This window comes from Ornithorhynchus anatinus, chromosome 4 (genome assembly GCF_004115215.2).
Source record: "Ornithorhynchus anatinus isolate Pmale09 chromosome 4, mOrnAna1.pri.v4, whole genome shotgun sequence".
NCBI classification, from domain to species: domain Eukaryota; kingdom Metazoa; phylum Chordata; class Mammalia; order Monotremata; family Ornithorhynchidae; genus Ornithorhynchus; species Ornithorhynchus anatinus.
In genome coordinates, this window is record NC_041731.1 from 22320405 (window position 1) to 22334530 (window position 14126).

General features: G+C 61.2%; 1 protein-coding gene across 1 annotated transcript in view; it reads right to left on the reverse strand.

The window, feature by feature from the left end:
- Window positions 1-6779: 6779 nt before the first annotated feature.
- Window positions 6780-14126, reverse strand: part of EBF4 (EBF family member 4) — a 39258-nt gene continuing 31911 nt past the window's right edge. The window contains exons 10-17 of the mRNA XM_039911729.1: window positions 13260-13386; window positions 13022-13110; window positions 10927-10992; window positions 10393-10549; window positions 9489-9677; window positions 8698-8853; window positions 7978-8053; window positions 6780-7344 (exon numbers count right to left, since the gene is read on the reverse strand). Coding sequence (XP_039767663.1) covers window positions 7983-8053; window positions 8698-8853; window positions 9489-9677; window positions 10393-10549; window positions 10927-10992; window positions 13022-13110; window positions 13260-13386 — 855 coding nt within the window. The 3' untranslated portion in view covers window positions 6780-7344; window positions 7978-7982. The remainder of the gene's footprint in view (window positions 7345-7977; window positions 8054-8697; window positions 8854-9488; window positions 9678-10392; window positions 10550-10926; window positions 10993-13021; window positions 13111-13259; window positions 13387-14126) is intronic.

The following is a 14126-nucleotide window of genomic DNA, read 5'->3' on the forward strand; positions in this document are numbered from 1 at the left end:
GTAAAATGGGGATGAAGACCCTGAACCCCATGTGGGACAGGGATCACGTCCAACCTGATTACCTTGTATCTACCTCAGCGTTTAAAACACTTTAGACAGTGAGCCCGTCGTTGGGCAGGGATCGTCTCTGTTGCCGAATCGAACACTCCAAGTGCTTAGTACAGCGCTCTCCACAAGTGCTCAGTACAGTGCTCTCCACATAGTAAGCACTCAATAAATGCGACCGAATGAATGACCAGTGCTTGGCACGTAGTAAGCGCTGAACAGATAACACCATTATTGTTATTATCATCACTGTGCCTACCCCCCGAGCTCAGAACAGCGTTGAGCGCACAGTAAGTGCTTACTCCGTGTACAAGTACCATAAAAATCAACAAAACAAAGTCGCCCTCCCTCACCTTGTGCCCTCATGCCTTTATTCCAGTGAGGTCGGGGGTTTTGGTGCAGTGGGGAGACACGGTGTCGCTGTAAACTCGTTGCGGGCAGGGGATGTGCCCATTTACTCTTCCACTGTCCTCTCCCAAGTGCCCAGTCCCGTGCTCCGCACGCAGTAAACGCTCAGTTCATACGAGTGAATGAACCTGGCCTGCCCCGTTTCTTCTTCCCGCAGGACCCAGGTGCTGCTGCCCGCTCTGAAGCCCCCCGCCCGGGGGCCGGGGGCGGGGGCGGGCGAAGGCCCAGGCCGGGAGGACGGTTTCCTGCCCGCTCCATTGGGGGTACTGTTGGACCTGGCCCTGCTGCTGACCGGGCTGCTGCTGCTGCTCAGAATCGCCCTCGCCCTCGGCCCTCTCCTCCTCCTCCTGCCGGGCCTCTTCTTCTGGCTCGACCCGCCCGACTGATCCTCCCCACAACACCCAGGTCAATACACGGACGCCCACCCCATCCCACCTCACTGTCTCCTCTTTTCAATTCAAACATATTTATTGAGCGCTTACCGGATGCTGAGCGCTCTACTAGGCCCCCGGGACAGGGCAATAGAACAATAAACGGACACATTCCCCACCCACAACGAGTTTACAGTCTAGAAGTCTTCCACTGCCAGGCACTTTTCCTCCCCGCCCCTCCCATCGTGGATGGAAGTACGGTTGTAGGCCCAGGGGCCTGAAAACCCCGACTGCCGGGCCCACCAGAGCTGTGGCCTGTGGTGTGTGTACGTACCTGGGTTAGACTAGGTTCCCCTTACTAATAATAATCACAACTGTGGTATTTGTTAGCGCTTACTATGCGCCGGGCCCTGTACTAAGCCCCGGGGTGGATACAAGCAAATCGGGATGGACACAGTCCCTGTCCCACAGGGGGCTCACCTCCCCATTTTACAGCTGAGGTAACTGAGGCCCAGAGAAGTTAAGAGACCTGTGACGGAGCCGGGATTAGAACCCACGACCGTCTGACTCCCAGGGCTGTGCTCTAACCACTGGGCCCTGCTGCTTCTCTGCTCAGGGGACCCGAGCGGGTCCTGGAGGCTCGGGAGTTTGGCTCTGTCCCAGGTGAAGGAAAGCGGGTCTGACTTCACCAAATCCCCAATTACCGTCCACTGTGGCTTCTTACGGGTTGCCCTCAGCGAGCTGCAGGTTTGGGGGAAAGGATTACAGAGTGGAACGAGCCATTCCCTAGGAGGCGGTGAAGGGAAACCCATTCGTACCTATATTAAAAATTATATTAAGTGTCTGTGGCCAGAGCAGCGGCCATTTATAACCGACAGTGACCCTCCACGCCGCCTTCAAAGCCTTATTGAAGGCCCATCTCCTCCAAGAGGCCTTCCCTAAGTCGTCCTCTCCTCGTCTCCCTCGCCCTTCCGCATCACCCCGACTCGCTCCCTTTATTCATCCCCGCTTCCAGCCCCACAGCAGCCCTGTCCATAGCCGCAAATAAAATTACCGTCTCCCCACTCGAGTCTAAGCTCGTTGTGAGCGGGAAGTGTGTCTGTTGATGGTTTCGGGGCTCCCAAGCGCTCAGTACAGTGCTCTGCACACAGTGAGTGCTCAGTAAATACGGCTGAATGAATGAATGAACCTGCTTGGTTGGAACTCAACGGCCTCAGAACAGTAATCTTGTCCCTCTCCCGCTTGAGGTCACAATGGCTTGTCTCACGGGGGGAGACCAGAAGGGCTTGGGGGGCGGGGGGAGGGTGGTCTCTTTGGAACCTGGGGGGAGGTGAGTGCCTCCCCACCCCCCGCACCTTGCTCCAGAGCCCCCCTACCCAGCCTGGCTGCCCTCGTCTAAGTCCCACCTCCTTCTTGCCTCGCCCCCTGCCCCCCCGATCGGACCCCCCCCCCCCTCCTTGGGAGAGAGGGAGGGGAGTAAGTCAATCAGTCGGACGTATTTACTGAGCGCCTACTGTGTGCAGAGCACTGGACTGAGCGCCGGGGAAGAGTACGGTAGACTAATATAACAGGCCCATTCCCTGCCCACGACGAGCTTACAGTCTAGAGTCAATCCGTTGTATTTACTGAGCGCGCACTAAGCGCTTGGGGGAGCATACTACAAAAATATAACAGACGCATCCGCCGCTCACCGTCCAGAGGGAAGAAAGAGAAGGGACAGTCCGTGGATGTCCCGGGATACGAGGCCCCTCCTCTCGCCCAGAGAGGGGGATCCGGGGCGCAGGCGAGGAGCGGGGAGGGGGCCGGGGTGGTGACGGCCCGGCTCCGTCCCGCAGAGATGGCGGGCCGGGGTCCCGGAGGCGTCAGAGAGCCCCCTCCCCCGGTGGGGCTGTTGGAGCTGACGGCCGGGCTGCTGCTGCTTCACGTCATGGTGAGGGGGTCCCTGTTGCTGCTGCCTCTGCTGCTGCCAATCCTGGTAGTGGCGTTCTACACCCTGCTGCCGACGATGCTGCTCGCCTTCTACGCCCTGATGCCCTCCCTCGTCCTCGTCCTCTACGTTTTCTTCCTGTCCCTCCTCCTGCTGTCCATGGAACTGGTCTTCTGAGACCCCCCGGCTCCCTCCAATACAGGCCTTGGGGCCCCCCCACCCGGCCACCGCCTCTCTCCTCTTTCCCTGACAGCCACCCTCTGCTCGGAAGGCAGGGAATCATAATGGTAGCACTTGTTGATCGCTTACTACGTGCCAGGCCGCCAACTTTAACGCTGGGGTGGGTACAAGCAAATGGGGTTGGAGGCGGTCCCGGTCCCACATGGGGCTCACGGTCTCAGTCCCCATGATAGAGAAGAGGTAACTGAGGCCCAGAGAAGTGAAGTGACTTGCCAAGGTCACACAGCCGACAAGCGGCGGAGCCGGCATTAGAACCCATTACCTCTGTCTCCCGGCCCCGGGCTCTATCCACCACACCATGCTCCTTCAGGGAATGTGTCTATTGTTACAGCGTGCTTTCCCAAGCGCTTAGTACAGTGCTGCGCACATAGTAGGCGCTCAATAAATACGATCAAATGAGTTAATGAGTGAATGAATGAAGGGCGGGTCGGGCCTCATTCCCCCAACCCACCCCATCCCCTCTTCCCTCCAAGAGGCCTTCCTGGAGTGGACAGAGCCCAGGCCTGGGAGTCAGAAGGACCTAGATCTGATCCTGGCTCTGCCTCTTTGTCTGCTGTGAGATCCTGGGCCAGTCACTTCAATTCTCTGGGCCTCAGTTACCTCCTCTGTAAAATGGATATTTGGAGGACGAGCCCCACGTGGGACAGGGACGGTGTCCAACCCGATTTACTCGTAGCTACCTCAGTGCTTAGAACAGTGCCCGGCCCAGAGTAAGCGCTTAAAAAGTACCATATCGTCTTGTCGTCTCCGACCCGTAGCGACGCCGCGGACACGTCTCTCCCGGAACGCCCCACCTCCGTCTTCAGTCGTTCTGCTAGGGTGTCTGTAGAGTTTTCTTGGTAAAAATACGGAAGCGGTTTACCGTTGCCTCCTTGGGCACGGTAAACTCGAGTCTCCGCCTTCGACTCTCTCCCGGGCCGCCCCTGCCCAGCCCGGGGGAGTTTTGACTTGTAGCAGATGGCCTGCCACTCGCTAGCCACTGCCCACGCTAGGAATGGAACGCACAGGCCTCTGCTCGACTCTCCCTCCCGTAGCCGAGACTGGTAGAGTACGGCAAACTCTCCAGCTGTGACCCTGAGAGGGGGAAAAAGTACCACACTTAGTAGTAGTGGTATTATCTCCTCTTCTCCCTTCTGCAACGCGCTTGCTTTTGGATTTCCCCTCTTTATCCACCTCTCCCTCAGTCCCACGGCGCTTACGTACGTATCCGTACAGTCCTGATCTATTTTAACGCCCGTCTCCACCTCTAGACTGTAAGCTTGTTGTGGGCCGGGAATGTGTCTGCCCAGTCTGTTCTACTGTCCCAAGTGCTTAGTAGAGGAGTCTGTGCACGCTAAATGCTCAATACATAATAATGATGGCCTTTGTTAAGCGCTTACTATACGCAAAGCACTGTTCTATGCGCTGGAGAGGATACAAGGTGATCGGGTTGTCCCACGCGGGGCTCACAGTCTTAATCCCCATTTGACAGATGAGGTTACTGAGGCACAGAGAAGCCAAGGGACTTGCCCCAAGTCACGCAGCTGACTAGCAGCTGAGTCGGGATACCACTGATTGATCAATTGATTCCCTTCCCGCCCCACTCCCAGGTTGCTGGCAATAATGATAATAATGATGATGAGGGTGTTCGTTAAGCGCTTACTATGTGCCAGGCAGTTTAGTAAGTGCTCGGGTGGATATAAGCAGATCGGCTTGGACGCGGTCCCTGTCCCACACGGGGCTCAGTCTCCATTTTTCAATTGAGGGAACTGAGGCCCAGAGAAGTGACCAAGGTCACACGGCAGGCGAGGGGCAGAGTCGGAATTAGAGCCCAAGACCTTCTGATTCCCAGGCCCGTGCTCTATCCACTAAATAAAATAAAATGTTGGTATTTGTTAAGCGCTTACTATGTGCCGAGCACTGTTCTAAGCGCTGGGGTAGACATAGAGGAATCAGGTTGTCCCACGTGGGGCTCACAGTCTTAATCCCCATTTTACAGATGAGGGAACTGAGGCACAGAGAAGTTAAGTGACTTGCCCACAGTCACACAGCCAACAAGTGGCCGAGCTGGGATTCGAACTCATGAGCCCTGACTCCAAAGCCCGTGCTCTTTCCACTGAGCCGCGCTGCTTCACTACGCCAGGCTGCCACGCTCCCTCCTCTTCCCCTGCCTTGCGCACCCTGAATCTCCCCTATCCCCCCTCCGCACCGGGCCCGGAGACTGGGGTGGGGGGCCGGGGGTGTCTGGGCTTCTTGGGTTGGCTCTCTTCCCCAGGGCCCTGCCGTGAGGGAGGAAGGAGGGTGGGGGCGAGAAAGTGAGGACTCCACTGGCTCCTCCCCTGCCCTCCAAACACCCCGATACCCAGAGAAGCATCAGAGATGAAATCGGAGATGCATCCCATCCCAGCTCTGCCACCTGTCTGCTGTGAGGCCTTGGACAAGTCGCTTCACTTCTCTCGGCCTCAACTGCCTCATTTCTGTGCCTCGGTTCTGTTCTCCCTCTTAGATTGTGAGCCCCCCGTGGGACAGGGACGCAGCTTGTCTGTTGTGTGATACCTTGGGGAAGTCATTTCACTTCTCTGTGCCTCAGTTCCCCCATCTGTAAAATGGGGACTAAGTCTGGGAGCCCCACGTGGGACACGGACCGTGTCCAACCCGACTGACTCGTGTCTACCCCAGCGCTTAGAACAGGGCCTGGCGCACAGTAAGCGCTTAACACGTGCCATTAATGGAACGGAGAACTGAGGCACAGAGAAGGGAAGTGACTTGCCCCAGGTCACCCGGCAAGCATTTGGCAGCGCCGGGATTAGAACCCGGGTCCTTCTGTCTTTCAGACCCGTGTTCCATCCGCTAAGACGCACCGCTTGCAAGTCACTTCGCTTCTCAGCGCCTCAGTTCTCCGGTTCTCCCTCCTACTGTGAGCGCCACGAGGGACGGAGACCGTGTCCAACCTGACTGGCTTGAGTCTACCCCAGCGATTAGGACAGTGCCTAGCACACAGTAAGCACTTAATAAATGCCACACACACACACAAAAAAGGAAGATAAAAAGGAACTCCGGAAGCCGGGGGTTTCGCTGCAGTATTTATTGTTCTGCTTTCTCCCGCACGGCTTAGGACAGACCCCCGTGGCCACCTGCAGGGGTTTTGGGGCCAGGCTGGGGGACCGGGGCGGAGGGGGGCAGGACCAGGAAGGAGACAGAGGCAGGCAGGCAAGCGGAGCGTCCGAGCCAGAGAGGGAGAGTTGAGGATGGAGGAAGAGGAGGGGGCAGAGAGAGAGAGAGAGAGAGAGAGCGAGAGAGCTGGGTGGCCTGTGCCCAAGACAGCCAGCCTGTGTCCCCTGAGCCTCAGTGGTGCCCACTGGCAAGTGGAGCAGGGGCAGGGGCCTAGGGGGACGGTGGAAGAGGGGTAGTAGCCGTGGGAAGCCAAGTGGCCTTCTAAGCCCGAAGAAAGGGGCCAGCGGCAAGGGGGGGAAAGGAAAAACCTGTCCTCCGCTGGTTTCAGGGTTAGGAGAGTTTTCCATTTCCGTTCCTAGGCCCATGGAGCGAGGGAAGGCCCCCCCCCCCCCATCACGGTCAGGAATTGGGGCAGGGCTGGGACACGAGACGGGGGGCAAGGTGAGCACTGGGGTACCCTGACGGCCCAGGGAGGTGAGGGTGTTCATTCATTCATCCATCCAAACGTATTTATTTAGCGCTTGCTGTGTGCAGAGCACTGTACTAAGCGCTTGGGAGAGGACAATACGACAGTAAACAGACACATCCCCTGCCCACGACGAGCTTACGGGTCTAGACGGGCCGGGGGGGGGGGGGGCGGGGCGCGCGGGACGGCTCAGGGGAAGGGGACTAGCCGGTCCGGGCCCGTGGAGAAGCGGCGCTCCTCCTCGCCCCGCCGCCGTCTCTCCCAAGGACTGTCTCCACGTCTGTCTCTCCGGACCTCAGCCAGACCCTGGCAGGCCAGTGGGCCCCGGCAGGAGGAGGCTGGGTAGCCAGTGGCAGTGGGGAGCAGGGCGGGGCCGGAGACCGGGGGGCAGGGGCAGAGACAGAGGTGGAGGCAGAGCTTCCCTGGCTCCAACCTCCAACCCATCCCCGGATGACCCTCCCTCCCTCCACACTGACATTTAACCCCTGACCTCTACCCCAAGCCCCAACTTTTCCTCTTCCCGGGTGGGGAGGGGGGCACGGCTGGATCGGGCTTTCTCTGCCCTCTCAAGCCCCGGTGGGCGGTGGGACCGGGGGTCCTTTCCGAGCCTCACGCTTGGCCACGCTGGAACCGGTCTCCTCTGCGTCCGTGCGTCCTGGAGGTCCGGGGCCGGGCCCAAGGGCACAGGTGGCTCCTTCGGGGTCGGCTCTCCTAGGCCCCCGGGCCGGACGAGGCTGGGGAGAGGAGGATGGCGAGGAGCGGTGAGCCCTGGGTAACTTGACGCGGGCAGTAGCCGGTCAATCGTACCGATTGAGCCCTCGCTGTGTGCAGAGCGCTGGACTAAGCGCTCGGGAGAGTACGGTACGGTGATTTAACAGACACGGTCCCTGCCCACCGTGAACTGACGGTCTAGAGAGGGAGGCAAGACCTTCATGTAAATTAAGAACACGACAGCTACGGACCTAGGTCCGTGGGGCCGGGACGGGGGGCGAATAGAGGGAGGCAGAAGGGAGCGGGACAAGAGGAAAGGAGGGCCGAGTTCGGGAAGCCTTCTTGGAGGAGATGGGCCTTCGAGAAGGCTGTGAAGCGGGGGAGAGTCACTGTCTGCCGGATATGAGGAGGGAGGGCGTTCCAGGCCAGAGGCGGGACGCGGGAGAGAGGTCGGCAGGGAGGCAGACGAGAACGAGGTACGGCGAGAAGGTTGGCGTTAGAGGAGCGAAGCGTGCGGGCTGGCTTGTTGAAACCAGGGCCCGACCCGGGGAGGGGTCTGGGAGGAGGCGGGACAGACGGAGCCGGAGAGAGCCCCCCGCCCGCCATCCGACCCGTCTTCCCACCCACTCCCTCCCCCCCGTCCACCGGGTACTCACGGGGTTCAGGAGTAGGCCACTCCCTGCAGGGCCCGAGAGGCGGGGGGAAACTTGTCCGAGTCCTCGAACTCCTGGTCTGGGTGGGGAGAGCAGGGTAGGAACAGGGGCGGCCGGGGGGTAGAGGCAAGGACAAGGCCTCAGACGGGACCGGGAGGCAGACGGGAAGTGGGCCGACCCGGGACGAGAGCCTCCCTGGGTGGCTCCCGGCTGCAGTCGTACCCTCAAGGGGCCCCTCCACCCGAGCCTCAGTATCCTCCCCCCCCCCGGCCGAGCCTGGGGCAGAAGGCACGGGCCGGAGTCTGGCCCAGAGGTCAGAAGGACCAGCTCTACCACCCGACCAGAACTCGGTCGTTTCGGGGGTGCTGGGGCCGCCATCTTGGATCCCAGCCAACCGGGGCCCGACGAGAGGGACCGAGGTCGACCGACTGGCAGCACCCTCTCCGCCCCGCCACTCAATCGATTCAGTCGTGTTCACCGAGGGCTCACTGTGTGCGGAGCGCCGTACTTAGCGTTAGGGAGAGGACGCTAGAACAGTAAGCAGACGCGTTCCCTGCGAGGGCCGGGGACCCCAGCTGGAGAGCCGCCCCTCCCGAGGCCTCCGGTCGGCGCCGTCGGTGGGCGAACCCGCCCCCGGTCACGGGGGCGCCGGGACCCCTGCCGAGCCGCCCCGGGGTCCACCTCTCCCGGGCCCTCCGCCCGGCCGGAGAGCAGCCGCCTCACCTGGCAGGCCGCCGCCGCCGCTGGTGCCGCTGCAGGCCGGGGGCGGCGAGACGGTCGGGCGCAGCACGGGGGCGAAGGCGCTCTTCTGCTTAACGGCAGCAGAGATCATGTTGACCGGCGAGAAGGAGAAGACGCTGGTGGTGGTGGAGGCAGCGGCTGGGAGGGAGACGGAGGAGGCGGCCAGCAAGGGGCTAGAGGGCGCGACCCCGGGGGCCGGCCAGGCGGGCCGGGGCGGGGGCCGGCCAGGGGGGCCGGGGGCGGCAGCCGGTCCGGGTTCAGGGGAGGGCTCGGCGGCCCGAACCCCCCCCCCGCCCTCCCCCGCGGGCCGGCCCGCCCTCCCCGGCAGGGTGGCAGCGGAGGAGGCCGCGCCGGGGCGTCAGGGGAAGGCCGCGTCCGATGCCCTTCAGGCTTCCGGACCCCATCCCCAGCAGGAAGACCGGAGCTGGGCTGGCAGGGAAAGGCCGGGAGCAGAGAGCAGCAGGCCCAGGGAGGAGAGGCCGGCCGCCCCACGGGGCGACGCGGGCAGAAGGGAGGCGGGAGGGCGGGGACGGGCAGCCCGGGGCCGTGCCGAGGAACCCGGCTCCCGCCCCGGCAGTGGCCCCGGACGGCGGCTCCCGGAGGGGAGACTTGAACCAGACCCGGAGGACCGGGGGCCCCGTCCCCCGTCTCCCCGCCCAGCGCCCGGGTGAGCCCGTCGGGGGCCTGGAGGCCGGGGGGCAGGGGGAGCCTCCCTCGGCCCCTCCCCGCCCCCGGCCCCACCGGTGGTCTTGGGGGCGGGGGCACAGACTCACTGGCGTAGGGCGAGCCGGCGGTAGAGCCGTTGAGGAAGCCGGGGGAGGCCGGGACACCTAGACCGGCCATGCCCGCGGCCCCGTAGCCACCGATGCTCGGCGTGACGGAGCTGTAGCCACTCTGCTGAGGGGTGGAGCTGGGCACGTAAGCGTGGGGGAGAGGGGACCCTCCTCCTCCTTCTCTTCCTCCTCCTCCTCCTCCTCCTCCGCCGCCGCCGCCGCCGGTGGTGGTGGTGGTGCGGGAGAAACCTGCCGGGGACATCGGGCTTCAGAGAGGTGGAGGGCGGGGGGTGGGGGACGCGATGGGCACGGAGGGGGGGGCGTCACGGTTTGGGGGGCAGAGGGGCACAGTGAGGCCAAGGCCAAACGGAATAATGATCGTAATAATGATGGTACTCTTTAAGCGCTTACTATGCGCCAAGCACTGTTCTAAGCCTGAGGGAGATCCAAGTGAATAATGATAGCTGTGGTATTTCTTAAGCGCTTCCCATGTGCCAGGCACTGGACTGAGCGCTGGGGTGGATACGAGCAAACGGGGGGGGGGGGGGGGGGGGGACCCGGTTCCGGTCCCACTGAGGGCTCCCGGTCTTAACTCCCCATTTTCCAGATGAGGGAAGTGAGGCCCAGAGGAGGAGAGCGACCCGCCCGAGGTCACGCGGCGGAGCCGGGATTAGAACCCGGGTCCTCCTGACTCCCAGGCCCGGGCTCTACCCCCTGGGCCACGCTCCTTCCCAGAAGGAGCCGGGGGGGGGGAGAGTGGCAGGGTGAGGCCGGGGCGACAGGGAACCTGGACCCAGCGGAGGCGCCGAACGCACGAGCAAGTTCCCTCCCAAGCGCTCGGCACAGTGCTCCGCACCCGGCGAGCGCTCGAGAACTCCGGGCGAATGAACCAACGAGCTCCCACCTTGCTCGATGCCTTGGGCGGCGTCTCCGATGCTGCCAGCGACGCCGGCCATGGCCGCGTGGGGGTGGCCGCTGGCGAGGGCCCCCAGCTGGCTCGGGGGGCGGGGCAAGCTGTACAGGGCCTCCGCGATGCCCGCTGCCCGCTTCAAGATCAGGTCCTACAGGGGGAGGGGAGGAAGGGACCAAGGCCACCAGGACGCTCGGCACACGGTAAGCGGTCCGGACTCCGAGCTCGGCGTGGGCGGGGGACACACTACCAACCTCGTTATAATGGACACTCCCAAGCGCTTAGTAGAGTGCCCTTGCACGCGGTAAGCGCTCGATAAATACCACTGATTCAGTCACTGTAGACTGGACCTCTAGACTGAAAGCTCACGGTGCGGGGGGGGGGGGGGGGGGCACGGCTGCCAACTCTGGACTCTCCCAAGCGCTTAGTCCAGTGCTCTGCACGTAGTAGGCGCTCAACAAGTTGCCCCGACTACTCCCCGGGCACCGGCACAGGGGCGGGGGGTGCTGGGCGCTGGAAGACGGGTACCTGGTTATTGTGCGGCATTCCGTACAGGGCCTCCACGAGGTCAGCCGCCCTCTTCAGTAGCAGCTCCTGGGGAGAGGGGAGGCGAATGTGGGGCGGTGGGACGCAGCTGGGCCCCACTGGGCCCGGGTCTCCCCCTTTTCTCAGTTGGATCTCCCTCGCCCCAACCCTGTTTGGTTTTCTCGCGTGCGGGTGGTATTGGTTAAGCTCTTATGATGTGCCGGGCGCTGTACTAAGCGCTGGGGTGGAGGTGAGAGAATCAGGTTGGACACAGTCCCTGTCCCACGAGGGGCCCACGCCTTCATCCTCGTTTTACAGATGAGGAAACTGAGGCGGCGAGAAGTGAAGCGACTTGTTCGAGGTCAGACAGACGGTGGAGCCGGGATTATTATTCTCAGTGTCTTGAATAATAACACTAGTGGCATTTGTTAAGTGCTTCCTATGTGCCAGGTACCGTTCGAGGTCCTCGGGGAGATACAAGAAAATCGGGTCGGACACAGTCCCTGTCCCACATGGGGCTCGTCGTCTTGATCCTCATTTTACAGATGAGGGAACCGAGGCAACGGAGAAGCTAAGTGACTTTCCCAAGGTCAGAGCGGCAGACCCGGGACCCGAAGCCAGACCTTTCTGACTCCCAAACCCAGGTCCTTCGGACTTCAGGCCCGGACTCAATCCACTAGACCACACCGCTCCTTGGGAAGCGCATCTGCTCACCTGGTTTCAGCTGCCGCCTCTATGCTACGCCTCTTCTCTCCCCCCTCCCCCGGAGACCGTAAGCCCGTTGTGGGCAGGGACTGTCTCTCTTTATTGCTGTACTGTACTTTCCAATCACTCAGTACAGTGCTGTGCACACAGTGAGTGCTCAGTAACTACGAATGAATGAATGAATGCTGGCAAATTCCAAATCTTTTTTTTTTGAATGGCATTTGTCAAGGGCTTGGTATGTGCTAGGCACCATTCTGGGCGCTGGCATAGATACAAGCTAATCAAGTTGGACAGTCCCTGTCCTAGGTGGGGCTCACAGTCTTCATCCCCATTTTCCAGATGAGGGAACTGAGGCACAGGGAAGTGAAGTGACTTGCCTTCCTAGCTCCCAGCCTCCATCCTGCAACTCAATCCCGCATCTCCTCCTGCCTCCGGGGCACTTCCGCGGGCGGACTTGCCGGCCGCAGGCACCTCTAGCCCAAGTCATCATCCTTCCTTAAATCCTCTCCTCCCCCTAATTCTCCCCTCTCGGCCGACGACACCCTTGCCTGCCCGGCCCCGGAAGCTGACGGCCTCGGTGTTATCCTGTCCTTCGCTTTCCAGATGTCTGTTTTTCCTCTCTAACATTTCCCAGATCGGCCCCGCCCTCTCTTCCCAAAACAGTCACGACCCCAGATGTTATTTACCGTGTGTGCGTGTGGGGTTTTTTTTTTAAGCATTTACTATATGTTCTAAGCACCGGGGTAGATGGAAGTTAATCGTTCGTTCATTCAGTTGCATTTATTGAGCACCTACTGTGCACAGAGCACAGTACTAAGCGCTTGGGACAGCACAATACAACAATAAACCGACACATTCGCTGCCCACAGTGAGTGTCTCTGTCCCACATGGTCTAAGTAGCAAGGAGAGCGGGGATTGAATCCCCAGTTTGCAGTTGAGGAAACTGAGGCCCAGAAGAGCCCGGGCCTGGGAGTCAGAACTCACGGGTTCTAATCCCAGCTCTGCCACGTGTCTGCTGGGTGACCTTGGGCAAGTCACTTCACTACTCTGGACCTCAGTGACCTCATCTGTAAAATGGGGATTGAGACTGTGAGCCCCACGTGGGACAGGGACTGTGTCCAACCCGATTTGCTTGTGCCCACCCCAGCGCTCGGTACAGTGTCGGGCACGTGAAAAGCGCTTAACAAACACCATCCCTGTTAATGTTAAACTCGTGAGGGGCAGGGAGCGTGTCCGCTAATTCCGCTGGATTGTCCTCTCCCTCAGCGCTCTGCACGTAGTCAACACTCGACCTGTTCAAGGTCACACAGCAGTGGAAGTTCAAACCTTGGATCGAATGGTGACTGAGGGATCGATTAAACGGTTGATTGAGCGAGTGGGCTGGGGCCCTCACCTTGGGCAGACGCTCCGGGTCGCCTGGGTGCCGGGGAATCACCTTCTGCAGCCGCTGGAAGCCGTAGTCGATGGTGGGTTCGTTCAGAGCTGGGCCGGTGGGGTCGGTGGGGGGAGAGGCTCGCGAGGCTGCGGACCGGGGAGGGAAGCCCCCCACCCCGCCGGCCCCCCAGGGACTCCCGGACGCCGCCCCTGACTCCCCGACCCAGCGCCGCCGGCCCGCCGCCCGTCGGAGTTACCGGTGTAGACGAAGCGGCCCGGAGCCCCCTTGCAGAACTGCTTGGACTTGTAGGACAGCGTCACTTCCACCACCCCGGGGATGTGTCGAGGGGGCGTCTGCACTCGGATGGCGTGGGGAGTGATCAGCTGTCGGGGGAGGGAGGCGCAGAGACAGGGAGAGAGAGGCAGAGAGATGGAGACAGTGAGGGAGGAAGAGAGAGGCAGAGAGACAGGGAGAGGGAGACAGAGGCAGAGAGATAGAGGCAGTGAGGGAGGAAGACAGAGGCAGAGAGACAGGAAGAGAGACAGAGACAGGGAGAGAGGGAGAGAAACAGGGAGAAAGGGAGATAGACAGAGGCAGAGAGATAGAGATGGTGGCGGGAGAGAGGAAGAGAGGCAGAGGGAGAGACAGGGAGAGAGGAAGACAGAGGCAGATAGGAAGAGAGAGGGAGGGAGGGAAAGAAGCAGGGAAAGAGGGAGAAAGACAGAGGCAGAGAGATGGGGAGGGAGGGAGGAAGAGAGAGACGGGGAGAGAGGGAGAGAGGCAGAGAGATAGAGGGAGGAAGAAAGAGGCAGAGAGACAGAGATAGGAGGAGAGAGAGAGAGACAGGGAAAGAGGGAAAGACAGGGAGAGAAAGACAGGGAGACCCAGCAAGAGACAGAAGGACATGGGGAAAGAGACAGGGAGAAAGGGCGGGAGAGAGACGGAGGGCGAGAGACAGGGCACGAGAGAGGGAGTACAAGAGACAGACGAGACAGACCGAGAGGCAGAACGAGAGACAGAACGTGAGAGACGGAGCGCAAAGGAGCGAGAGACGGAGCGAGACGAGTTAGCTCTGAAGGGGCGGGGGGGTGGGCTGTGAGGTGAATGCCTGACCAGCTTTTCC